The 27,579-nt window shown below is 37.2% G+C and overlaps 2 protein-coding genes across 4 annotated transcripts; one reads left to right on the forward strand and one right to left on the reverse strand.

The window, feature by feature from the left end:
* Positions 1–23: 23 nt before the first annotated feature.
* LOC131795530 (uncharacterized) lies at positions 24–3,607 on the forward strand. Of its 2 annotated transcripts, XM_066169833.1 has the most exons (3): positions 24–180; positions 1,422–1,526; positions 2,011–3,607. In XM_066169833.1, the coding sequence occupies exon 3, from the start codon at positions 2,039–2,041 to the stop codon at positions 2,765–2,767; it is 729 nt and encodes a 242-aa protein (XP_066025930.1). In that variant the 5' UTR covers positions 24–180; positions 1,422–1,526; positions 2,011–2,038; the 3' UTR covers positions 2,768–3,607. The 2 variants fall into 2 exon arrangements, with proteins under 2 accessions (XP_066025930.1, XP_058969096.1); XM_059113113.2 differs by lacking the exon at positions 1,422–1,526 and having other exon boundaries at positions 2,011–3,606.
* LOC131795526 (AP-5 complex subunit beta-1) lies at positions 3,602–27,394 on the reverse strand. 2 transcript variants are annotated; one of them, XM_059113110.2, is made up of 37 exons: positions 27,175–27,394; positions 26,968–27,033; positions 26,831–26,859; positions 26,369–26,447; positions 25,699–25,736; positions 25,147–25,228; positions 24,687–24,731; positions 24,321–24,380; positions 23,765–23,839; positions 22,516–22,593; positions 22,184–22,245; positions 21,904–21,958; positions 21,449–21,502; positions 21,148–21,282; positions 20,766–20,804; positions 17,105–17,179; positions 16,460–16,515; positions 15,985–16,072; positions 15,480–15,567; positions 14,196–14,261; positions 13,684–13,837; positions 13,378–13,467; positions 12,608–12,743; positions 12,245–12,380; positions 11,839–11,886; positions 11,569–11,627; positions 11,089–11,146; positions 10,165–10,240; positions 9,272–9,357; positions 8,588–8,667; positions 7,506–7,593; positions 7,105–7,155; positions 6,816–6,879; positions 5,934–6,042; positions 5,754–5,830; positions 4,474–4,586; positions 3,602–4,325 (listed from the first exon to the last, which is right to left on the reverse strand). In XM_059113110.2, the coding sequence occupies exons 1-37, from the start codon at positions 27,289–27,291 to the stop codon at positions 4,162–4,164; spliced, it is 2,976 nt and encodes a 991-aa protein (XP_058969093.2). In that variant the 5' UTR covers positions 27,292–27,394; the 3' UTR covers positions 3,602–4,161. The 2 variants fall into 2 exon arrangements, with proteins under 2 accessions (XP_058969093.2, XP_066025923.1); XM_066169826.1 differs by lacking the exons at positions 26,831–26,859; positions 27,175–27,394 and having other exon boundaries at positions 26,968–27,022.
* Between the last annotated feature and the right edge of the window lie 185 nt (positions 27,395–27,579).

A 27,579-nucleotide genomic window follows, 5' to 3' on the forward strand; every position in this document is an offset into this window, starting at 1 on the left:
GGTTTCCAATCGCTTTAAAAACACCTGCGCGAGCAACAATTCTTATTGGCATGGGAACTTTCTAGTTCTCAGGAAATCGCTGAGTTCTTTAGTCAAAAAGATTGCCAAATACACAAACAGAAATTTCACAAAGCGGGGGTAAAGAAGTAATTCGTTTAGCGGAGCAGTTTTTTAGAAACGGTAAGAATTATCAAGTTTTCTTCTTTCATGTGTGCGAATTTAAATTGCCAAAGGTGTCGGAAAACTGCTCGCTAAGTGAACTATTTGTGCGAGCAATCCAGCTTGAATGTGTTGACAAACTTCATGATTTGTTTTCGTTTCTCATGGAAAATACGATTCGAAAAAAAATTGTCACTGATCACAACAGCGCTAATCTATGTTAAGACGAGTTAGATATTACAAGAAAACTTTATTCGAACTCAAACCTGCCTGAATGAAAATGACTCCAAATTTGTGATGAACGTTCGGTCACGGTTTTCTTAGCGGCTCTTAGTTACGTCAAAGAAGACCGATAAACATCACTAAATATCGCACAACACCGACATGTGTGGGATGAAGATAATACTGAATATACATCAGATCTTAAAATGAAATTATTTCAGATTCAAATAGATCTTCGTGGCCATAAATAAAATGCATGCGGAGATCTCAATAACTTTTATTCCATAAGCGGCTGGTGATGGTGCATTGGGCGGCTATGTCATTATTTGAAAGCGAAATCAAGGGCCGACTCTAATGCTATACAGAGGGCTGTGACAGGTCTTTTGAGTGGCGATTGACCAAGAGAATCGATCGGTACGAGAAATTCGGCGATTGAAAGATTAAAAAAAAAAACCTTTTAACATCGTTATTCTATTACAGTTCAGACTATACACATTTTAAAACGAAAACATTTTTAAAAATCTTATAACACAATTTTTTTTTTCAAAACAGCTTTATAATTAAGCAATACCTGAATGACACATAACAAGAGAGGATTTTACACATGGAGTTGAATATTGTATGATACAAACTCTCCGGTATTTTCAGTATTTTTCCAGAAAACGACATAACTCCTTTATCCGGATATATTTAAAATCCCTTCCTCAACTCAAAGCCAATTTTATTGTGTAAGGCATGGCCTGATATTTTCTTAATTTGACAACAAATACAACAAAAATATCACGTTTCTGTTTTCGTGCTGCTAACAGCCGGTGCATAATCCTCGTTTCCATTTGTTAGAGTCCTTTTGCATTTAATGACGGCCTAATTGGTTGTGGGTGCAATCACTTCCGATATAAATCGCGACTTCACGACAAGGGTCGTAGCCTGCACATAGTCCTGAGGGCCCAGGCCTACAATTTGTTTCCGCCCACTTATCTGCTTTTATAGTACAACTATTACAAATTTTTAGACAGAAATTGAACTTTCTCACGGTACAGGCCTACGGCAAGTCGAAGCTGGCTACGTCCCTGACGACTACATACTGCTGTCCTCCGAAATTAGGTCGGCCAAATAAAGTGGCCTTGCAAGAGTTTGAGTTCACAGTGAGCAGGTCTTGGGAAAGAGATCTCAGTTACCCTCTTTAGTTGAATTGTCACATCCTAATTAATGCCTCCTTTTCTCATGGAAAAAATCATTCACGTTATTCAAGTTCAAGAAAATCGGTTAGTTTTAATTTCGGGAGAAACCCTTCCCGTTTCATCAACTGCGTCGCCACTATAAAAAGTTTCTAAAGCTAGCGTTTCGAAGGTCTGACGCTCGAAAAATCAGCTTTAAAAAAAACATTACGTTAGCCAATTTACATCATCAACTCGGTTGATTTAACCAAGAAACTTAACTCCCCACCCCCTCGCTTACTCGGCCTCTTGCCAAGTAGTTGTCCTGGCCCATCATTTTTATGCTAGGGAATTTATTGATATGGCAAAGTGGGTTTATATGTGATTGAACTATCTCCATTGAGAAGAAAGAAAAAAATCTGAGCAGAAACTAAACATTCCAGTGTATTACAGTATTGCTTTTTCGTTCCAGCCGTTTCGTGCATTCTGTTCGTCTCGAAATGACAACGTCAAACGACTGCCTGACGGTACCCCTAACACGAAAATTCGGCAGCATGCCGGCACTGGCTCAAAAATCCGCCATATCACTTGACTTCCACGACGAAGGATTTAAGCCTCGCAGAGTATCTGGAAGCTCTGACCCAGAAAAGACTGGAACCACACTTTGCGAATCACAGGGAGTCCACGGGCTACCCCTTCTCAAGGTATCTTTCGAAACACCCGCCAACAGCGCCTACGGCGCAGACATTTGGCGGGAAAATGGACGGCACACAACTTTAGGGGTGTCCCGGATGGATGCAAGTGAAAGTAAAACACCAAATAAGGGAACAAGGGCCTTTGGGAGTGCTGGGAAATGGAAGCCGGACGAGGCTCTAACATTTTTGCCCAGTCGATATTCAGAATGGTTCAACAGGAGTTCATCTTTGAATTATAGAATAGGGGTGAAGACTGCTGACACTAGTGCTAAACCACAAGCACAGCAGTCCAGAGGGCAAAACAGGACGGCTAATACTGGACAAACCACGAAGGGCATGAAAGCAAGAAAGTCACTACTTCGCAGAAAAACAGATACTTCGAAGAAAACAGCTACGACAGACAATGACGGTGAAAAATATTCACAAGAAACACCCCTGAATAGGGTGGGTAATTCTCAGGACTACAGACAAAAATGTATCCAGTGGTTGCAATCTTTACCAGACACTAATACGCTTGCTATGAATTTGCGTTGAGACAATCGTTGGAACATTCAAGAAAATGAAAATTTTCTTCCTTCATGCTAAATTCAAGTTCTCTCCTCTTTTCATCGTAGAGCATCTTGAATCTGAAATTTGAAGAAAACTCTCGTCGTTCTCTTAACCAGACATATCTGCAAGGCAGTGGCCAGTGTCTGCTCGCCACACACACACACACAAATAAAAAAAACTTAAAATATCCATCGTGTAGTTATCGAAGTTTAAAAGCCAAACAAACTAGACAGCGACACCAATTAAAGGTAAAACTAAAAGTGAAATTCTTGTCTATTGGTTGTTTCCGTGTGACTTGATGTAATTGTCAAGTCTCTTGCAGCCGCTGTTTGATTCGTCACGCTTCCACCACTAGAATACTTGGCGGGGGAGGGGGGCTTGGTGGCATTGTTACGGGGCAAGATGATCACATCTACAGTCACAAAGTTGGGTAAGAAAATTGGGGAAGTGTCACTGTAATCCTTCTCCTTTTCCGCGCAGGTGATCATTCGCGTTTGTGACCAACGTCATGATTCAAAACCCCTTTTTCTTTCCGGTCGCCATGTCGGCTAAATATCAGAACGAATTCATGCAGTACGTTTCTTCCGATATCTGACGTTTCGGACAACATGCATATATGCAGACTGAAAACTTAAAAATTGACCCGTTTAGTCCCCATCTATAAAACCGACCAACTTTCCAGCTTCTGTGTGATAGTGGAAACCTTGGGATACAATTAGAAGGGATATGAAATTTTTAATAAGCTACGTACGGCTGGAAACAAGAAGTGTTGCCATGAAGTTATAACTTAGGTCTATAAATCATTCACCACTAGAAAGATAATAAAAAATTTACGACATCAAGTCTGTGTTTATTTACTAAACCTTCATAAGTGTAATAATTTTAGTTAGGAAGGGTGGGGTTGGTAGACTTAGCCTCTATGCCTTTTTTTCTATAGAAGTACTTCGTGTACAATTTTCTCTCTAAAGACAAAATATTTCCAAAATATTTATATAAAATTACCTTAATTCAGGTACAAGTGTTCCTCAAAAAACATTCAGAAACAGTGTTAAGACTCCGTACTTTTTTGAACACAGAGCCCATGGTTTGATCGATCTCCTGGAGTTGGTAACACTCCTTAACCCTTTCATGTTTTGAAAAGTTTGAATATATTTTGCAAAATCCCAGATACTTGAGAGATAGCAGTAGCTTGCTCATTCAGTGCAACATGTCCTTGAGGTAGCAATCAAATTTCCCTAACAGAGATCTGTGGCTGATCAAATCATCCGGCTGTTAAACCACACTTTTTCCGTGGTACGTATAAGTCCGATAAAGAAATTATTTCTGTCTGGGCGCCTAGCTTTTTAATAAATGAGTTTACAGTAAATCTTCTGAAGAGGTTATCTGTTGACGTGTTCGAATTGCTGCAGGTAAGATTCCACGAGTTGAAGTAGCCGCCAATCATCAGTCGCCATGGTAACAACAGTTAGATCGTTTAGTGGACGGAATTTTAGTAAAAGATGCTGACAAGGTGGCATGAAAATACCAAGGTGAACTTCATCATCTAGAAAATAACAGCCATTGGTTAAAAACACATGGCACGTGACGCATGGCTAATAGAGAAGGGAAAACAAGTGGAGTAAGCAAAGGAACAACAAGGGAGAAATATACTATTTCAAATCTAAAATATTCTTATACCCAGCCAAACTGACCTGAAGCACTCATAACAAACGGCAGCAAGTGTTCCTCTAAGATGTTTCCCATGGTGTTCCACTTCACCGAGAGGGAGATTATTGATTCAGCCCCAGTCCCCGCGGGGTATTCACTGCAATATCACATGCAAACAAATCAAAGAACTGAGATTCCAGTAGTAAAAGAGAAAAATTAGAATAAGTAAGAACCATATTGAACAAATTGGCATTGCGACGTGAGACTGAACCGAAAGAAAGACGAAAATACAAAAAACTACAAAAATGCATGACTGCTTTGATTTAACAAAAACAGTTATCTGAAGAGATGCCATAAAAAGTAGGATTGTCTCATCCACAGAATGCTTTTTGGTTAAGACTAGAAACCTAAACCGTGGCAGTGTCTATATGAACTTAATTACTAACACCTTCGTCGATTCAGATTGCTTATCCCTAATTTACATCTTAACTTTCGGGGGTTTTTTACTTTGAACCCGGCATAATCAGTCTAACCTACACGTAAGTGTACTTGAAAATGAAAACACGGAGTTGTAGCAACGTGGTTCAAGCTTGGGATCAATATCATTATCTGGGCAACTGCCCACCTACCCCTCCCCTAAATCAACAACAGTCGATTGAGAACAAGTTAAAGTTAACGTTGGGTTAGGGGAGGGGTAGGTGGGCAGTTGCCCTGATACTGATATTTGATCCCAAACTTGTTATTGTTGATTCGTATTTTCAATTATTTAACAGAGTCATCAGTTGAAATTGTAAATTTTCCCTTTCTTTTATAACTTGGCTAATCTTCTTTTCTCGGAAATTGTGATTTTGATGATTAACTGGTAAGCGGACTCCGTGTCGTCCAATTCGGTCTGTAATCATACTCGTAATAAACAAATCGCATTCCCGCTGCTTGGTCTTCCGATTTTGTTATCACTCGTATGATTACAGATTGTATTGGATTTTTGTCAATCCTATTATCATTACTTATTATTATTCGAAATCGACCCCAACAACAACGCAGATACTTCAAGTTATCTCATTGGTCGGGAAGTGTGTAGAACCACACTTGCAATGTCTTAATTTCGCCTATACTTTTGAGACAAATTTCCAACAAACAGAAGAGGACTATCTTCGTGCTTGCTTTACTTCGTCAAAGCACTCAGGAGGGGGTGGTGGAGGAGGCTAGGGGTGGGGGAATTCTCTAAAGTTATCTAAACACTAAACTCTATCTCATCCCAAAAGTTACTCGTTACTAGAGGAACATTCTGTGACAAAGACGTCAATGATTTCGTAAAGAATACCTGGTGCGCTGCACTTTAACGATGTGATCCCACAGCACAGAGAAAAGTTCTGCTTTGACACTCGTTACCGGTGCAGTCTGAAAGAAAAGACGAAATTTTGTGGTCTGGTACTGGACGGTTCACTATTTGAAATACATCGAAACTACGTCAGTGCTCATCAATTATTCCCTCCCGTTTTACCTTGAAGTAAGCTGGCACTTGAAGAGGATTAAACAAGTCACAAAACTGAACTGGCAAATTCTCCAGTTGCATTGCACTGGTTAAACCATTATCATCACTGAATATCGCTCTGAAAGTAAAGAGTAGCAGTTTGATATTTCGTTGTGACGCATATTCAACCCTTTTCAAATTCCAAAGAGTGACTGGCTATAAATTTTCTTTACAGTATCACCCTTGAATCAAATGCTAAGGTCACGATAAAAAAGGAAATGATCACCAAGCTCCTGCTTGTCAAATAAATTAGTCGCCTGGTCATTCTCAAAGAAAATGTAAAGAGAGCATTGTGGTGAATATAAATATCATATTTTAGGGAGTAAAGTGTTAAGGTGATAGAGGTAAATCAAGCAATTTTAAGACCCTAAATTTTGCCATTGTAGGCGGGTGCCTAGTTTAATAAACTGTAAAAGTGGGAAAGAACGGTCCAAAAACTGTATAGTTTGCGTTGGCATCCACCCAAGCTTGTTACAGTTGCGAGACAGACTTCAATCCTTTTGTTTTGTTTTGTTTTTATTCTTCACATCTTCAGTGGGGGCTGTTTAGTAAACTAGTTTGAAAATAGGATGAGAAAAATCGAACCACCCCCCTTAACATACTTTGTGGGCATCGATCACTTAAAGTGAACTCTTTTCTTACTTATCATCTAAAAATCGGAAGGGTTATGTTGAGCCTATTTTTGAATAGGCTGCAACAAAACAAACCCGAAAGTCACATAAATGGTTACAAACCGCCGACATATTAGATATATCAAAGTAAGATTCTCTACTCAAACTTGTGCTCAATCGTATAAAACGAGTCACACGTGCTACGCTGTTCTTTTTAGTTGCAATTTTCCACAAACCTTACCTAACTTTGAACACGGCGGGTACTGGATCGAGAGGGCAAAAGTTTACAGTTATCACATAACAGCCTGTGGGATGCAAAAGAAAAATGTTCAGCTTAATACAGCCAAGTAACGCTTAACAGAGCCTAGCACAATAACAAAGCTGGAAAAAAATGAAGAGCATTTAGTGTTTCAAAGAAACCACCCCTCCCTCCCTCCCCCCCTTTCTCTAATTCCAATTGCGTGTGAGGACATTTGTTTCCTACGCCTCTTTGCCTACGCAGGTATATTTTAATAACGATTAGCTCTCACCTTCAGATGGAGATGTCGACTTAGCGGCCGATAAGTATGAGATGTGAATGTCTAAACAGAAATAAAAAGCCCATTATAAACATGCACAATTTTATTATTACGAGAGATCAAAACAAACAGAGGCACATCAAAATTCAGAGCAATTTTGCAATTCGGGATTGCAGGGGTTAGGCTAAGATTGGTCTTAAAAACTCAGAACACCCGCTAACGCAATCACTGCAAAACTAAACCCATGTGCAACTAGCGCTTCTGGCGGTTTATACATCTTTCCTTTGAGTTCTAATTGACTCCAAGCAATAATTTTCCCTCCCCTGTCTATTTTACTCCTTTGATTTGGTCAAACCAAAGCAGAGGAGTCAAACGATGCAAGAAGTTGTAAACAACTGCAACGAACAACCAACCTTTGAGTTGCTTGTATCTTCTGTCAGTGTGAAATTTCAGAACCAAAGCATAGATAATCGTTGGAATAGGTAGAGTCGAAGAATCTGTCTGTTGAAAGAGATAATCACAGTTCCATTTATATTTTATTAAAAAAATTAACTAAAATTGAAAGAACGGGAACGACGACGAAGAAGTCAATCAAAAACAAAATTATTTTTTCAGCTAGAATTTCGCGAATGGCTGGAACCATTAACTATCTCTTGCAGCGCCTCACTCCAACTTCAGCAAAACATATAAAAGCAGCGTCGAGTTAAGTTTGGTGATTCCACGTTGTTAGGGACCTTCTTCGGCAGTCAGGACGGCAACGCCAAGGAAGACTGATTAAAAAATGAATTTCTGCCTTTAATTAGAATTTTAAAAATGGCTGCATTTGTTTACTGTCTCATACGGCGCCACACCTCAACTTCAACATAGCATATAAAAGAAGCTTTGAGTTCCAAATGGAAATTGAAATAATTTGCCGTCGCGGTTTCGGCTCGTAGACGACGCAAGTTATGGTGATTTCACGTTGTTGTCTTGCAGAGGACGGCTAAGAAATGTACAAAGATTTAATACGAACGTGCTGAGCTATTGTTCTACCAATTAGACACCCTGAAAACTGAATTTGCCAGTTCAGTTTTTCCATGTCCTCGTTGCCGTCGCCGTCGTGGCTTGCTTAAGGTGCCCGTTGTTTTGCAGAGGACGGCTAAGAAATGTACACACTTTCAAACGCACGCACTAAGTTACTTTTCCACTGATGAGATCTTTTGTTTTGCAGCGTCCTCGTTCTCGTCGCCTTCGAGGTTTGCTGAAGATCCCGATCATCGACTCCAATCTCACGAAAGTCATTGTTTAGGAGGAAGTCCTCATTCCTTCCATAATTAAATATATATTTTCCCAGTATGTAAACAGGTCTCTCGGCAATCATTTGGAAGCACAATGGAAAAACGTTCTCAAGCAACGTATTTCGAAATCCTAACATTATTCTTATAGAACAATAATCGTTGAAGAAAATGGAAGTGCAAACTTGAATAACTCTTAACTGAGAAATACAAATACTCACAAAGTGGACATAATACTTTATGGGGATTTCTTCACCATAGGCATTTCCGTCGACCATCTTGAGATAATGATCTAACAGACCTGAAAAATAATGGATGGAGCAGAAATTGGCAACTTCGGCTTAAATCCAACATACACGACCACACTGTAGCGATGAAATAAGGACCATGACTTTTCAGGGAACAAATTACATCCAGCGTTCGCATTAGAGCGATTCTCAATTATGTGTCGAAAGTAATCCTTTCCATCACACTGTGATTGGTCAAGAAAAACCGTGCCCATCTCTACCAATGAGATGTGACTTGGTCACTCGCGTTTTCCCGCGCTTAAGGCAGTTTCCTTGTTTCGCATATGAGTTCTCATTGGCGCCCTGTGATTCACTGTGAGTCTTTTAACTGCTTCGGTTTTTGTTGTAAAACAAACCATCGAAAAGTGCAGTAAACAACTTCAGTAAAAAAAAAAAAAAAAAAAAAAAAAGAGATTCTACGAAGTCTTGCAGACACATTGCATCCGTTTTCAGGAACCTAGGATACTGAGCACAACAGAAAAAAAAACCTTCTTTGCTCGCAACTCAAACCTAAAGGCTTAACCTGTACAATAATTAAGACATTGCGAAACTTCAAATTGCAAATTTCGGCGAACAAGACACACCAACCCGTAGTAACGCAAAGAAAACAAAACACACCTTTTGTAGTGGTGAACTCCTTAGCTTCGCCATGGTTTGAAAGCTTCAAATCAGTCAGGGAGCCTTCCAATTTTGGCCGTGGGACCCTGTTAAGGAAAAGAAACACGACACTATTCATTTTTTCCCGTTGTTGTCAACAACCCTAACAAGAACCCGAACCACTTTACGTTCTCGTTTTCCGTAACTTCTCAAAACAGGTTTGTCTAGGTCTTCTAATACAATAACAACATGACCTCTGCAATAATGCCCCCATCATAATTTCAAGGAGGAAAATTAAGTCACCTACAAAACCAACAGTGGGTTTGAAATTTAGACGCTGAATGAAATGTAATCCTACGAGTCTGCTTCCAAAGGCGCCGCAAAGAGAAGCGGACTGGTGAAACGAAGGGGAAGAATCTCGAATTCGAGCTCGTCCATATGTCCACGGTTCACTTGTGATAGGTGTCCTGCATACTGTTAGGATCAGCTGTGTGGTATGCGTTTGTGTTTAAGTCGAATAAGAAAGATGGTAACTTTTGAGTTCGGTTATCGGATTGACCCTTGGATTCCTAGGAGAGACTAGCATCTAAATTCTCCTTACAATATTAGCCCTGAATTACACAATAAAGTCATGAGAACAAAGGAGATAATCACCAACTGAAGAAGCTCTGGATTGTTGAAGAAATTCCTATTGTCAGTACCTAAGCAATGTATAGGGAAGAGTATGGAAAATATGTATTCGGATGTTAGGGTGTAAAGAATTGAGAAAGATGTGGATCGTTTTGTCAAGAGCGTGAGACATAGAGTAGAAGTGAAGAAGTCAGAGTATCCCGTGGAAGTTAGAAGGGAATTCTTAAGAACCCAATTTGCTCTGTTGTTACGTGAAGAGGAAACAAGATGACGAGATTCTTTACCTTGTAAGCTTGAGAAAAGGCGAACTGATGTGTTTTACCGGAGGAGGAACGGGAAATGTGCTGGTTGTGATATCATCTGGGGACAAATTATCAAGAAAAACAATAATTAAGAATTCACGTTAAGTTTTATTTTGTGTTTAGTTTTGTTTTTGTAAAGTGATGGAACGTTTAAAAAAATGAGAGAACTATATCTGTGTTTGTTCCTTGTTTTGTTGTTTAATTTGTTTTCATTTGTCTAGATGTACATTGTTCTGTTTTGTTTGCCGTTATTTCTGTTTTATTTTGTTTCGTTTATTTTGCTTTGTTTACTTCAATCTTTGTCTTTAGTTTTTGTTGGTTTTTTGTTTTTGTAAACTGAAGAACGCCTGAGAGTTGAGAGAATTGTGTATTTCATGATTTATAACAATTGCAGTGCTGAAAATGTACATGAAAAAATTACGCACACCTGAGTGGTTGAAAACGAGTACATTCTCATGTAACACGAGTGTAAAGTTGTATACAAATGGCACGCGCACGCTTTTAAAATTTTGTCACCTCTTGACTTTCTGTGATGTTTTTTCATGTATATTATTCACAAATAATCACAAGATTTCTCTTGCACTAAGAGCCCGACGGGCTAGTGCAATTTTGTTGCCTTTGAAAAAGTTACTCGTGCTCATTAACACCAAATATTGCACTCGAAATCATGTTATGACCTATACGTATTCGTCCGTATGAGTGAAGTCGAAAGAGGGCTGGTATCAGTGACAATGACCTGGGTTTTGACAAAGCCATCAACAGATTCAAATGACTGCCCACACATGACTCATGAGGGTGTGACTTTCGCTTTGGCTGTCAATGTCTACCCTCGTTGGGATAGATGTGGCTTCAGATACAATAATTATAATAACATTAGAGCAACACGGGCGAAGAAACGATGTTTACCAGCGATGACATGAGGAAGACCTTGCTTTGCTGTCTCGGAGGTTAGTATTTTGGAACACTGTTCAAAAAAATAAGGGAAAGAAACACTGGATAAGCCGCAAAAACAATTCAATCACACTTAACTAGCGAAAAAAAAGAAAGAATTAACCAAAGGAGTAAGATTATCAGCTAACAACTACATTCTATCTTCGAAGCTGATTAACATGTTACCAATTATTTACAATTCATCTATCTATTTTCCCTTACCCTGAAGTTAGTCCTTGAAATTGAAATACAATATCTCGATAGTCATGTGTTTCACAGACAGACTTTTCAAAAAGTGTCGGCTGAGGCTGAAAAGTTTCCGTTGCACACTAACCCTGCTATGACATTTTCAGTAAGTTTACCATCCACGTAATTCAGGAAAAAATGGAAAAATAAACATCTTCTTGGCGCATAAAGTAATCCAAAAGCTCGCATTCACTTATTCTGTTTACATACCTTTTTACTCGATACATTAGTCAAAAGACAGTAGTAAAATCTTGCATGGTCTCTGATATCTTGTGGAAACATTAAGATCAAAACAAAATCGGCTACATCGCCTCTGTAGAATCCAGCGTAATATTCTAATGTGAGGATAATTCGACACTTTTGTAAAACAAAGAGGAACGTGAGACACAAGTCGACTTCAGGCTTCCATCACATTACTCGACATGTAATTTAGTGACGAATTCGTCAGATATAAGCCATTATAAAGGTGACTAAGGATACCGATGTCCCGGTATGTTGCACATATAAAAAGCAACAGATTGCCAAGTTCTAAGAAGAAGAAAAAGAAAAAGAACAGAAAAAACATTAAAATTCCACCCTCGCGCTAGCATCTGAAGGTCTCATTAATAAAGAGATTTCACATTACCATGCGTCTGTTCAAAATGTGGTCAGAACAAAGAAGTGGTGGTGAACAAAAAAACAAAATGTGGTCAATGATGACGTCAATTATGTGTCTGTTTTCCTGTAGATTATGGGTAATAACCAATCAAAATAGGTGTATAATTGAGCCTAAAATATAATACAGTGTCACTTTTGACAAAATTTATTAATGAACAGATAAGGTAATAAAACACAGCGACAGGTCCATCCAAACCAATTACTAAATAACACTTGCAAAAATAATTACCTGTAATTGTTGAGCTCGAATTATGATGTAAAAGAATACTGTAGCACACAGCTAGTACACAATTTCCAACAGTCCAGTCGCCCTTGCGGGCGATATCCGCTTTGTCAAGGATTTGAATCAAAAAACGCATGGTTGGCTACAACAAACACAGAACTGGTGTCATTACTTGAAAAAAGAGAACTCTCGCGTTGAAATAGTATTAGTAGCAGGCAGTGTCGAGGGCTCGATGAAAAAGTTGGCGACAAAGCCCTCGCCTTCCATTCCTTTCCAGGCTTCGCTGCCGTAGCAATTTCCCGGTAATCCTGGGTTTAAACCGTTCAAATTAGGTATGTTCAAAGGCGAACAACAAATTACATTACTTACTGAAGGTTGTATATCTGACCCTCTCATTGCAAGGGAAAGTAATTTGAGATGATGCGTTAAGTTTGGTAGAACAGACTCCACTGGCTGCGACACTACATGGTCGCTCAGAGATCGCAGTAAATCGGTGGGAAGTTTACTGTTAATGGCAAAACATAGATATCATAATTATTAAGATGATCTGTTAATAACTACGACAAATAAGGTAATTGGCGTTTGGGATTCGAATTAGGGCAACAATAAATTGCACTTTTTAAACAAACTTATAAACCTCTTCAAAGTAGTTTGAAAATCTGTGCAAGAGATCGTTCGATACACATGCATGAAAGAGTGGACCAAAACATGAAGCTAGGTCAGGGAACTTTATCTATGTAATAACTCGTGAATTATTGATGAGCAAAAACTGTCACAAGCAAATATCAAGACACAGATACAAATCACCTAAACTAACTAAAACAGGAATAACAAAAACGGAACAAATTTCGATTGAGCGTTGCGAAACAAAAAAACACGGTAATGGCAACAAACAATCAGCACGAGGGGTGAATGAGAGGTAAAAAGAAGTCATTTACTCAAAGCGCAGGAAACGCATGTAACCAAGTTGAGATTGGTTTATATTTTGCTTCTGATTGGTTGAGAGGGAGGTAAGAATTTCCTAGACCAATCGCGAAGCGTATTAGGGTGAGAGTGATCATCTCCCAAGAAACGTCTAGACACTAGACTGCACACATGCAGCTGTAGATGGCAGAATGGTGCAACGCAATTGTACTAACCTGTCTGGAGTTATGGCAGAAACTGAGTTTAGCAAATCTACAGTATGAGGTATGAACTGTGGGTGGTCAGTTACTATTGACAACACTAGCCTGCAAAGACAACCATTTTAAACAAGTAAAATTGACACACTAATTCCCATAAAGCCAGGCGCTAGCAGTTCTATACTCTGTGAAACCTGGATCCCAGTAAGAGCCGCAACGTCATCGAAATTCTCATTTGCCTCTTCCCAGACTTCACTGGCAGACGATGAGACAAGAGTGAACGCCTAGGGATTAGGCTGCGTTGAAGACACATTTGATACTCACTTGTAAATTTCACGTTCAAGCTCCGAGTCCCAGTGATGTTTGTAATACCAGAAAAGAATTCTAAACAGTGCTACCACAGTCTTGCCTCCGATTCCCTGACGGACTCTCTTAAGAAGTGGCATTAGGCATTGCATTAATGGGACACCAGCAGAGACTAAGAAAATAAAGCATAGAAAAAAAAGTGACACCTGCATCGAGCGCCTTTCGATGTAGTTTCGTTAAAATTAAAATCAATGTAGTCCCAACGGCAAATCAGAAGAACATTAAACATCACCAGAGGAACTCACAGTATAAACATGTAACGAATTCACGAATTCAGTCCTGGGACTACACGAGTTAAAAGACGCGCAAGAATTCTTAACCAATCAGTGATCGCAGTGGAAAAAGCAATGGAATATTTGTTTTCCATTTTGACATTCCCTTGACGAACATGCTATACTGATTTCAAGTTTCCCTCCCAGTAAATCAAATTTGCCGGAAATTTGACATCCCACAACTATTTCCTTTGGTACCTGATGAATGTAATGTCTCATGATCCAAGCATAGACACAGAACCTTGAGTTTATCAACTGTCACATCTGAAGAGCACAACAAAATTGAAAGCATTTAGTTCTACTGAAATTAAGACGGGCAAAGCAGACGGTAACAAAATATCCTGAGAAACAACGCAAATGATGTTATAAAAGATAATAAATTTTAATTCCATAGCAGCCGAGCATGGGTAGGAAGGGTATTATGAGGTCTCTCCCCACCCCCACCCCCCTTCCCCTTCCCCCTCTGCGTTTTAACGCAGAAATCATTGTTATCGCAAAATATGATTGTCTGTCTTGGCAAAACTTCAGTCTCTTGAATCTCTCTTTTCTCAAATCGTTTCATCTGGATTGCGCTTGGACGTACACTGTGTATCAAGAGTTACTGCCTTCTAACACAGTGTCACCGTTTGCGGACACACTGAAAACTGTTAAGAATGCAAAGACGTTTGCTAGAGCCCACGGACCACGTAAAGTATAGACCAAGAGTAGTCCTTGCTTTTCGGCGAAAAAAAAAAAAAACACAAGTGAAATTAAGACCTGACGTTAGCGCGTCGGGCGGAACTTTGGCAGAATGAGAAGCACGAATCCCAGAGTGTCACGATCAAAAAAACGAGAAACATCTTATTGGTTCCAAGGTTAACGCAACATTTTGTCGATCGATCAAGGACCATAGCGAGGGAAAACCATCGTAATCCTGGATTGCTTGCGACAATCGATAGAGCGTATGTCGATTGAGTGTTGTCATACCAAGACCAAACTAATCACAACTACAGCCTATCGGAACAAAGAAAGTCATAAAAAGGAACCAATCAGAACAAGCAAATCACCTGAAGCGCGGGAAAATGCGGAAGACCAAATTGCGAATGGTCTTAGTATTGAAACTGTGCGAGTTTCAGGACCACAGAGTGAAGTTAAGGAAAACTAGGAATTTCTTGCGACAATCAAATAAAAAATGGTTCGGTTATCAATTCTTCAAAATAATTTCATTGTTTCCATAAGATATCTGGTAAACCATTTTTCCAAATGAATTAAGAAACTGTGGTGCTGCGTCATCAAACCTGATGTTTCGAGCAGAAGCACTTCGTTGTTCGCTCTGACGAAAGGATTAAGGCTCGAAACGTCAGCTTCATAGAGACTCTTTACGGTGGCCAATTAACATTATCAACTCAGTTGCTCCAACAACCCAACAATTTTTTTTGTTTAGTACACCGAAAATATCAGCAATCGTTGCAGAGTCGAACTTAAGTAGAAGACAAGACTCACCTACAGAATCGAACACAGACGGGTAAAAGAAACGAAACTGTGAATAATCCAAGCAGTGAGGAACGGTTGGTTGTAAAATTAGAGTGTCCTGAAAAAGCACAACACATTACAATTCCGTTATCAGACAGTTGGAGACCATTGAGTATACATATAAATGACTGTGAATATATGAAAATCATATATGTGAACTGCGGATAAAGGAGTGAATGTGAGAGCGATCTTCGCAGTAATGAACACTACTTAAGTTTTAGTGAAAATAAGGCCTGAAAAAATAAGGCCTGTAACCATGACCTCTGCGATACAGGTGCAGTGCTCTAGCAACTGACCTAGCAGGCCAACTGGAAGCTGGTCATTATGTTGGTTTCAAATAAATCCGTGAAGTGGTAAATGAATGACTGTCGATCTACGAAAATAATGTAATTTATGTGAATGCGGATAAAGAAGTGAATGTGAGAACGATCTTCGCCTAATCAACTAATTAACTAATTGACTGACTCAAAGTTACCTCTTCAGTGGGAAAGTGCATAAGCCACTCAAAACACAACAATCGCTGACCTTGTGCCAGAGTGGGCTGACTCGACACCAACAACATTCTAAAAAGGTAAATGCATTTAGTTTCTTAGTGTTAAAAAAAAAAGCTCTCATAAAATGGTACATCTGCTATTAGATCTTAAGCCTGTATAAAACTTCTGTAAAAAAGGTTGTGGTTATTTATCGTGGTGAGTAACAATAAGTTTTTTCGTTTGTCTCACGATGTAGTCACGTGTGATGTACATCGCGTGACTACATCGTGAGACAAACGAAAAAACGTAGCTTTTAAAACTTCTGTATTCACAAATTCCATTTCACCAAACACACACTGTAAATTTACTACCCCTTCCTAAAATTTTTTTAACGTTTTTCCTTAAGGGCTGAACAAAATAAGCAGTCTACTGAACATGTAATTGCACAAACATTTTCCAACAACTGACGGACTTTACCTGTGAAGAAGAAGAAGTTCGTCGCCTTCCAAGAATAAATCATCTGAGAATTTAAGCTACCAGAGAGAAAAATTGTAAGAAATGATATGAGGGATAGGCTTCAAGCTAGTAATCTGTAGATAATTTAGGCATGACATGTACTTTAGATGGTAAACAGCTAAAAGAAAGGAACTTCTTGTTGTATCCTATCAGCCGCGCTGCACCACAATGAAATTACTTGTATTAGCCATGCACAAGGAAGTAAAAGAAATACACTGAGATTATTTCATAGGAAGTAAGCACAAACAATTTTTATTCACAAGTTGCAATGCATCAAAAAAACGAATGAGTAAGCGCAGCAAAGGAGTGCGTTTTTTGTTGTTGCATCGCACTGAGTGCAGAAAAATCGTTCAAGCACCAACCATGATATAATGTTTTTATCTCAGACATGTATATGCTGAGTTATTTTTTACATCTCAATACAAAGATTGGAGGTGAACGACTGTGAAAAAACATCATTCGTCCAATCAAAAGTACAAATGAAAGTACTTCACAGTGTAAATCTCAGTATTATGAAATAAATGTAAGTACTGTACATGTACTTAATACAAGTACCAAAATTTGGTGTAACTAAGCATTAAACAGTTCAAGAATTTAATACCTTACCTTTAAGAGAAGTAGAACATGAAAAACAGAAAGATCAGTTGTGGAAACCCAAGTAATAAACTGTGATTTGAACATCTAAGGAAAACAAATAAAATATTAAAAATCAAATTAACTGAGGATTTAATTTGGGTCACAGCTATTTCAACTGCCCATAAGCGAAGGGCTGACTTCTATTAGCAGTGTAATAATTTATGGAGCTGCCTCTAGTATAAAAAGAATTATGACCATCTGTTCAGCAGTAACTTTGCTTTTGTATGTTTACTTGCTGACGTATAGCTCTCTAGGTGAGTTCAGTGAAGATGTTGATGAGTTAACAATAAATGTTGAGAACCCTGGTGAAAAACCTCACAGGATCTTTGAGGATCTTCAAGGATTGACAAAGACCTGCCAAAGATCCTTAAGGACAAGGATCTTTAAAAGATCTTTAAAGGATCTGTAAAAGATCCTCAAAGATCTTTGTAAGCAAAAACGTTTGTTAAGATCCTCAAGGATTTGATAAAGATCCTCAAAGGATATTACAAAGATCCTCATAAGGATCCTCGCAAAGTTCTTTTCAAGGATCCTTCAAGATCCTCAAGGATTTATCAAGGATCTTTCAAAGACCCTCAAAAGATCCTTTCAAGGATCCTTTCAAGATCTTTGTAAGGATCCTTAAGGATTTAATCAGGATCTTGCAAGGATCCTAGTCAAGATCTTTGCAGGATCTTTTTGAGGATCTTTCAAGATCCTCAAGGATTTAATGAGGATCTTTTAAAGACCTTCCAAAGATCCTTTCAAGGATCCTATTAAGATCTTTGCAAGGATCCTTAAGGATTTGATCAGGATCTTACAAGGATCCTACTCAAGATCTTTGCAAGATCTTTTCAAGGATCCTTCAAGATCCTCAAGGATTTAATGAGGATCTTTTAAAGACCTACAAAAGATCCTTTCAAGGATCCTGTAAAGATCTTTGCCAGGATCCTTAGGAATTTGATCAGGATCTTACAAGGATCCTTAAGTCAAGATCTTTGCAGGATCTTTTCAAGGATCCTTCAGGATCCTCAAGGATTTAATGAGGATCTTTTAAAGACCTTCAAAAGAACCTGTCAGGGATCCTGCTAAGATCTTTGCTAAGATCCTTAAGAATTCTAGTCAAGATCTTTGCACAATCTGTTCTACAATCCTTCAAGATCCTCAAGGAATTGAAAAGGATCTTCCAAATATCTTTAAAAGATTCATTTCATGATTTTGTACAGCTCTTTGCAAGGATCCTTTTTAATCTGATATGGATAATTTAAACACAACAAGGAATTTTCGCAGAAAATTATTGTGCAATAAGTGTAATGAAGGTTAACGCATAGCAACGCCATGCTTGAGGCTTTAGGGAAACTTTGTGACAACTTACATGACAGTAAATAGGGTTTTGCATTATGGGATAGGAATTTATACGCGCCGAGATTTTTAACGGTCGCATAAAAACATAAGAAGCTCGTTGTTACGGCAAATATCATCGACAATGGTCGGAACTAAGGGGAAAATGTACACAGAAATAAAAGTAAAGGAAAGGCGTTTTCTGGAGTTCAGAAACAAGCGAAAAGAGAGACAGAAATAACCGCAATCGTCAATCAAACTCCAAGCAGGTCTCGCGATTGCTCTGACTCTGAGGCTTAATGAAAAGAATTCATTGGTACTTCTGGAAAGAAAATGAAGATGCCATCCTCGCCTAATGATTCTTGCTCTGAGCTCTTGGAGAGTGAGGATGCAAATGATGTGTTACAGGGACAAGGATAAAGGCTTATCGATCTAGAGAGATTCTCCTCGACGCTCACTGAAGGACATGTTTCTGAAGAAGGTGTGAATTTACTTGGTTCTGTGTAACAACTTAAAAAGCTCTTTTAGAGGTTGTCATATGAATTCCCGAAAACACTTATTTTGTACCTCAGGATGTATTAGTTCAATTAATCTGAAGTTTTCAGGGCTGTATCCTCTTACTGAGTTGAGTTGGATAAGCTGACAGTTTCTCCATAAGCTGAATTTTAAGTAAGATATTGTGGAATAACTCACCTAATAATCTCGGTGAACTTTGAACGGGCACTGTGCCCATAATATAAACGACTCCAAAAGTTCCTTAGCTCATCCAAAAGAACGACCCTAGTACTTTGTTTTGACACTAAAAACACTTGATTTCATGCAATCTTTGTGCAGTTATCTTTTCTCAAGTATACCTAGGTTTTTCACACCATGTGGTGGACAAATTGATCTGATGTCAAATAACAAATTAGTTTAGGGCAACATATTAGTTATATTCAGTATGTGTGATTCCTAAGCTTTCCTTTGGTTTATAGGTTAATATGGTTCAGAAATATAGTCATTGAAGTACTCTTGTTTGCCTTTTTTTCATGTTTACCCCCTCTGTAAGAGTAGTCTTAGTCTGGTCATAGTCTAGTCCTAGACAAGTTTAACACATATATTTTGGTCTTTTTACCTTTGAGCTGGACTGTTGCCAGATTTTTTGGAAAATGAAAATCTTAGTACTAACCTAAAATCTGAACAGAAATAGTGTAGAAGTAGTCCTACTAGAAAAGGATGGGTAATTCTTGTTTAGCAATAAAAAAGTTTTATCTTCATTTTTTTATGTTTGGTTCAATTTTTCTTTTTAACTTAGTATGAGGATTTAAGTATGCTTATTTTCTTGTCAAAAGTTTGAAGGTTCTATAACATTCTTGCTAAGATCTTCAACGATCTTCCATTTCCTTGCCAGGATCTTCAAGGATTCCTGACATTCTTGTCAAGATCTTTAAGGATCTTCAAATTTCTTGCAAAGATCTTTAATTTGGCCGTCAAAATCTTCAAGGATCTTTCTTTTTTTTGCCAGGATCTTCAAAGATCTTTCAATTTCTTGCCAAGATCTTTAAGGATCTTTTATTTTCTTTCCAAGATCTTTAAGGATCTTCAAAATTTTCAACAAGATCCTTGAAGATCTTGGCAAGAAAATGAGAGATCCTGAAAGATCTTAACAAGAATTTGGAAGATCCTCAAAGAATTTTCAAAGATCTTTAAAGGATCTTCAAAGTTCATGTAAAGATCTTTGAAGATCCAGACAAGATCTTCAAGGATCTTGACAGGAAAATGAAAGATCCTTAAAGATCCTGGCAAGAAAGTCAAAGATCCTTGAAGATCTTGGCAAGAAAATCAAAGATCCTTGAAGATCTTGGCAAGAAAATGAAGGATCCTTGAAGATCTTGGCAAGAAAATCAAAGATCCTTGAAGATCTTGGCAAGAAAATGAAGGATCCTTGAAGATCTTGGCAAGAAAATGAAGGATCCTTGAAGATCTTGGCAAGAAAATGAAGGATCCTTGAAGATCTTAACAAGAATTTTGAAGATCCTCATGAAGATCCTCAAGAGGATCCTCAAAGGTCCTCATGAAGATCTTGTAAGATCCTTAAAGATCCTTGAAAGATTTTCACCAGGGAAGATGACGAATGCTCTGGAGAAGGGCTAATTCTCTAAATGTCAGCTTCAGAACCTCTCTACGAAGGCAAATCAACTCAGTTGAGAAAAGCAAATTACATATAACTTCATACTTAATATAAAAATACACTTTGTTGGTGCACAGCATCTACAACAACTGTCTATAATATTGATTCAAGTATATTTAATAGACAAAAATAACAACTCACATTTGGGGCAACTTCTGCTAGTTTCACGCATTGCATGAGCTAGAAGAGGTAAATACAATACAAAGCTACATAAATATTTGAACAGAAGATGAGCCTTACACTGCCAGAATGTCATGACTAGCTACTTAACCCCTTACCCCCATGAATGACTAAGAGAGAATTTCTCCTTACAATATCAATACAATATCAAGCATAGAAGTGATGAGAATAAAGTAAAATATCAATTAGGGGATTATTTGTTGATCCAATACCAAATTCTCCAAATTGACATCATAAGAATTGTATGGCAGACAGTAAGGAGAATTAATTATGAGATCTTAGGAGTTAAAGGGTTAAGATGAACTTCAAAGCAGTAAAGAGACAAAAAAATGGGAAAGCTTACTTGGAACATAACATGGAAAATTCCAGTAGTGTTAAGAAAACCAATGTTGTCCATCAAGAAGGAAACTGCTCTTTTCAATTCCTTGGTGTCAACATTCTCTGGTAAAGTCAACGACCTGGAGCTCAATGCTCCAGCCTAAAAATTAGAAAGGACAGCTTGTATTAGTGTTTGAACCTAACAGTGTACTATTTTACTAATGAGACCTTAGTATTTGTTCCATTTATTAAAACTATTTTTTTTCTTAGTATAATTAGATAAAATTAATGTACATGGTAATCTGACTAAAATTTCATTCTCTCACCTGAATTGTTACCGGTAAAAACTGCTTTGAAGCATCTTTGGGTAAGTAAAGTGGCTAAAGAAAGTAAAACGTATACACTTGTCTATGAGTTCCACAATAGGATGAGTCATGTAACAAATGTTTCTCAGCTTCATTGTATTATCATGTCAAGTATCCACTTATATTGCATGACGCATGTCCATATCCACTTCTATTGGACAGTGGTAAAATAATTCATCATCATCATTATCATCATCATCGTCACCCCCTTCAACATCATCACCATTATCAGTGTCATCATTTTTAGGTTTTCTTTTCCTTTGAAAGACTTCATATTATTATTTAAGTAGATTTCAACTAAAGATTTAAAAATTCATTTCTAAAAAAAAAACATCAACATAAGTAGATAGAAATAAGAGAGATGGTAAATACATAAGTATCTGAAATATCTCAGATGTAAATTCAGTTCATTTTACCTTCAGAGGTTCTGTACGGCTTGTAAGTAAACTATTTACACAGTTGTCATCCAGTCTAAGTTACACAATAAGAGAAGCCAACTTTAGTTCCACTACATTTTAAAGTAAACATACATGCAGGCATATTAAATCACATATGATATCATCTTACCACTGAATAAATTTAGTTCAAAAAAGGTACTGAGAGCATTGATTACAATTAAATGATTCACATAATTATATACTGTACAGCGTATTACAAGCAATTACACTTTCAAGACAGAAAAAAATTGTTACTTACCTATTCGCAGACTCTTGTAATAAGAGTTCCATAGCATGGCGCAAGACTGTTACAAACAAGACCTAAAGCAGAAGAAGCATATGTGCAGGCAACACTTCTTGGTGGGTTTAGGTGAACCTTTATATTTATTTCATCTCATGACAAGATTCCTACCCTAAAATTTATTATTGTTAAATTATTACTACATGAACATTTTTTTGAAGCCACGACAAATTTGTCTGCTGATGCACCTGATTCTAAATTTTGTGAATTTTAAATTTCTCACATTATCATCATTACTGCATGAAAGTAATGTTCACTTGTTATGTGTAAACAGGATTAATAACACTTACCATGTAACTCTGAAATATAGGACTGTTCTCTGCAGCACTTTTGGCATAAAAATGATCCAATTTTGCATGGAGAAGACCCTTTGTAAAAATTAAATATATTACATGTAAAAAATGAGTGAAAAAAGATTGAATATCAGGGCCCAGTTGTATAGAGGACAGATAATGCTATCAAACAGATAAATTGCTATCCAGAGGATAAGTAATAGAAAACCATACTGCGTTATCCACTAGATAGAGTTTTATCCAGTGGATAATGTTATAATGTTATTCAACCTTTAAAAAACCACAGCCAGATTCATTAAAACTTCATAGAGTGAATAATTAAAACTGAATTTAAATCATTAAAAATGATTAATCTAGATTACTTGAACAATATGAAAGAGAAAAAGCTACTTGACACATAGACCTGTTGACCTCTTTCATAATGGCAGGCATGACTATCATTTTGTTCTTTCACATGCAAGAAATTGAGCATACTTGTCCTTGCTTGTCAGTAAATATTCTAATGTAAAGGAATAGCAATCAGGCTGGCTGTTCATGAACTTCATGAACAGCAGGTGAGGAGGTACATTAATTTTATAATTATTATTAAATTCATATCTGACAATCGAGAAAGAAAAAATTGCATGTAAAAGATTATAATTAGAGATCAATACATCTATTTTGTTCAGGCATACACCACCATACCTGTATGATATAAATATTGCACTACATAATATAAAATTATGTTCTGTGACCAGAATCTACAATCAAATGTTTGCGCACATTAACTTCTTAATTGACGTAATACAGACAGACTAGAAATACTTTCTATTAACCTTGTTAGTAACCAAGTTATGGACCAAGTTTTTTTTGCTTGTATTTATAAAAATGCATGAGCCAAGCACAAAGCAGGCAGATCATAAATCCAAGTGGGAAAAAACCAGCTTCTGTAACTCACAGTACAGATTGAAAAACGAAGTCAGTAACATATTAATCATACCTCTGGGTTTAAATAGAACGGGAAGCATTCAATTCAAACAAACTTTTGAATTTAGCAAGGGGTACAGTGAAATATGGCCTGTTTCATTGACCATTCATACCGCATGTACTTATTGACAGACTATTTGATGTATGTTAACTTAAATACTGTGTTGTACATGTATATTGTATCTAAGCTTTATGCTGCACATGTTTGCAGCCATTCCATAACATCTACATAGTAAAGGAGTTAAAAGAGTGCACCTAAAAAGAACCAGTAATAACTTACTGGATATGACATTTCTAGTTCCCAAAGGCAGTCACAAGCAGTTCTCCTCACAAGTAGATTGAAAGGGTTGTTTACCTGTTAAAACAGAGTTATGGAATTAGGACTTCCAAAGCAAAAGTAGAGATCAGTTAATACTTCACCAGTTGTACATGACAATAGCTTACAGTATACATTCTCAAGCAATATTATGATTTATTGACTGTGTGACTACACAGGCTCTGGCCTATAAGGAAAAAAGCCCTGTGACAAATGTAGACAGAGAAGTAAGCACTGGGCTATAAAAAGCCACATGGCCCAAAAGGAAGCAAAATGCAAGAGGTAAGTAGTCACAATATCTTCATTTCATTTAACACTTCATCATTGTCCAGAGGATCATTACCAATTGCACAGTGAGGTGATTAGTGATACAATTATTATATAAATTGTTCAAAAGTGTATATGTATGTAAAGGTATCACTATTATGATTTACTTTGTATTGTAGCCAAACCATACAAAGACATTAGCCATAAACTAGAAAAACTAGTTACAGACTGATATGAAATTAAAATTACTAACCACATCTACGACATCAGTCAGGACTTCAACAAAATCAACAAAAACCTCTTGATTGTTTTCCTGTAAATACACAAATTCAAAGAGATTTCACATTAAACAGTAAGTAATACCCAGCACTGCATAATAATAATTATAGAAATATTATTGTGTGACTGATTAAAAATCATCCAGAAATTGAAAATAGCCCCAGCATTAAAATTTTTTGGAATAATCAATAAACAATGGCAAACATACCAAATTCAAGAGCACATTTTACAGAATGGTTGATGTCTAATGGTTACACTGTACATGTATGTGCTGTCAGTGGTAAGTTACCTGTATGTTTAAAATGCATCCTACAAGTAAAGTCAAAACTAAATGACCTACCAGAGTTTCCTTTGAGATAAGAATGACGGTTCCTGTAACCAAAATCTAAAAACAACAAAACTAATATAAAATTATTACGTATTGAGCAACAAAATAAATCTGCTGTCTCTATTTTGCAAAATATATCCTACATCTGCAACTCAGTGCTGGGTTGTTCAAAGCTGGGCTATGTTATCCCAGGATTAGTGTGAAATCTTAAGGTGTACACAAGAAATTTAGTATACTTCCTTTTATGCAGAATTTGATTATGTGATGCAATAAAAAAAGGAATAGAGAAAATTATTCCGAAAAGGCTTCTCCGCAAAAGAATAAAGAAACCCACATTAAAATTTAACCTTGGGTTAGCACCAACCAGCCTTCAAACGACTGGCCCTAGTCAAGGAACAGAATATAAAGTCTTTCTTCATGTTGCATAAAATAAAAGTTTGCCACCAATATCAGACAAAGGAAATACATGTACCTGACTGAGATAAATCTGAGATGACTGAGCAACCAGGGAATAAGGAGTCATATCCCTCCTTGAACTTGGATTTGAGTCTGCCCTGAAAATGGATTGATATAAAAAGAAGACAAAACTCTTAACCCTTTTAACACCTAAAGAGACCAGCATCAAATTTCTCCATCCAACATCACCCCTGAATCACACATTAAGGTCATGAGAACAAAGGAAATGATCATCAAAGAAAAAAGCTTTTGATTGGTAAACAAATTCTCCTTGTCAGCACCTAAGGAAATGTATAAAGAGCAGTATGGAGAAAAGGCATACTGATTTTAGAGGGGAAAGGGTTCATCCTTATCTTGCCATAATCTTACTTTCTTTCTAGCTTCTTCCCATACTAACCTACAGTAATGAAGTGGACATTTCCATCAATCAATTCTTCCCTTTAAATTACAAAACAACTGAAACATTGCAACTGTAGAGCAAACTGGTGGAGCTCTTTTTTTAATAAACTTCAAGGGAGATTGATGTACTGGGAATGAAAGCTTAAAATGACAGCCTTACAATATTTACCTTGAAGCATTGCTGTTTGGGTAAAAGCTACTTGATGTCTGTGAGAACAGTAAATATACAATGAACATACAAAGTGAAATCTCAAGACATAATATTATATATTAGACAACCCCATAACTAACAATAAACTTCTCTTTAGAAAAAAAAATCTACTTTCACCTCAAAAATCTGATATTCATATACAGGTTGTTTGACTTAACAGGACTTAACATGTAATTACATGACTGTCCCTACTCTGGCACACTTAGATGGCATATCTGTAGTCCACAATTGACAAAGACAAGAGGATGCAGTATTTTCTCCTCTTAAAGGGGAAAATATCCTTGCAAGCATGTTGTCCTATTATTCAAATTGTGAAAATTTGTTGATATTCATCTTTACTCTTGAATAAATGTACGCAATGCAGCAGTGAAAGTTTAGTGTCCTGCTCCAAAAGCAGCAAACAATGACCTTTACCTAGGTTTAGGATTAGACCCTTTTTTCATTACTTAGAATTACCAGTAGTCACATGCTGTGCTGTAAATTGAACATTTAGTAGCAATAAATTGTCTTTTAACTACCAAATTACAGTACCAAATCACAGCACCAAATCCATGAAGCAGTACTTCTTTCTATATCATATAGACTGAAAGAAGTAGTAAATAGTATTTCAACTAAACCTATACTATACCTGGGCTGTGTAAAGCTCAAGCATGGCTTTATGTGCAGGAAGAAACATTTCCTTTAGTGATTGTACTGCACATTCTACACTGTAATTTGAAGACAAAAGCAGAAGCATGAAAATAAGAGGAAGAAGATGGTAGAAGAACATGAATGTGTGCAAGGATAATTATTGAGAGATGAGTTAATTATCCAAGCAAAACGGAGAAGAAAAATATTAAGAATGGACCCAAAAAAATTTAAACTATAGTGCTATTATTTGATCTGACACCAAATTCTCACAACTAAGACTATGGGAATGTGTAGCAGAAAGAAAGGAGAATTACTATTGAGATCTTGAAAGTGAAAGGGTTCAGAGTGGGTAAGGGTGGGGGATCAGCAAAAACTGAGCACTCCTCATTACACAATCACCAGTCGCTGATTTTCTCGAAAATAGACAGTCATGAGTGTACTAGCAGTTCTGTACATGTACCTTATCAAATCAAGGAAAAGACTTGAAACCTAGAAAATACATCATGGATTAATTTCATAAAAGCAAAAAGTGAAAAAGACGGATAAATGCACAAACGATCAAGTGTCAGTGGTAACAATGCCACGATATGTAAGCACCTTTTCTTGAAGAAGAAACAACATCTGAAGCTTCACATTTTCAGGAAGATTTTCATGATAGAGAACCTAAAGGAAATTCAGAAGATGTCAGTTGATGCCATTAAATTAAGCTTGCTAGTTTCCTAAACTACGATACCTGCGGGAAGGAAAATCAAATCGGTGATTTCAGTTCCTTCGCATGAAAGCAGAGTAACAAGTGAAATTTACCTGAAGGATGTCCAAAACAAAGTGGTGCGCTGTGATCTCTCTGGATTTCAGAAAAGTGTCTGGTGAACGTTGAAATTCTTCCAGGTTCTTGATCCAGTGCAGTGCAACAGAACTCATCTTTACGCATGTATCTTCAGTTGTATGAAATCTACCAGTAAGTTTTTATAGGTAAACTTTCGCGTAGTAATTTGATCGAGCTTGCAATCATGACAGCCGCCATCTTGATTGTTACAAAAACAGTTAAGAGCCTGGGACCAATGCAGCAAATGAGAATTTTAGGGTGGGCTAGAAGGGACTCTGAAATAAAATTTCTTTAAATTTATAAAAATATTGGAACAAGTAACGCAACTTTTTGGTTATCGTGCAAGAACTGATGAAAAAAAATCAGGTAGTCTATTTAAATGA

The sequence above is a fragment of the Pocillopora verrucosa genome, chromosome 1, assembly GCF_036669915.1.
Source record: "Pocillopora verrucosa isolate sample1 chromosome 1, ASM3666991v2, whole genome shotgun sequence".
Taxonomy (NCBI): Eukaryota; Metazoa; Cnidaria; class Anthozoa; order Scleractinia; family Pocilloporidae; genus Pocillopora; species Pocillopora verrucosa.

What these genes read in the sequence shown, in the direction of transcription:
- LOC131795526 (XM_059113110.2), bottom strand. Translation starts at nt 27,291, where the DNA reads ATGAGTTCTGTTGCACTGCACTGGATCAAGAACCTGGAAGAATTTCAA. An exon ending in AACTAGAAATGTCATATCCA is followed by an intron (nt 22,594 to 23,764) that starts GTAAGTTATTAC and finishes ATTTTTACAAAG; the next exon opens with GGTCTTCTCCATGCAAAATT. An exon ending in TAAAGTATTATGTCCACTTT is followed by an intron (nt 7,594 to 8,587) that starts GTGAGTATTTGT and finishes CTCTTTCAACAG; the next exon opens with ACAGATTCTTCGACTCTACC.
- LOC131795530 (XM_066169833.1), top strand. Translation starts at nt 2,039, where the DNA reads ATGACAACGTCAAACGACTGCCTGACGGTACCCCTAACACGAAAATTC.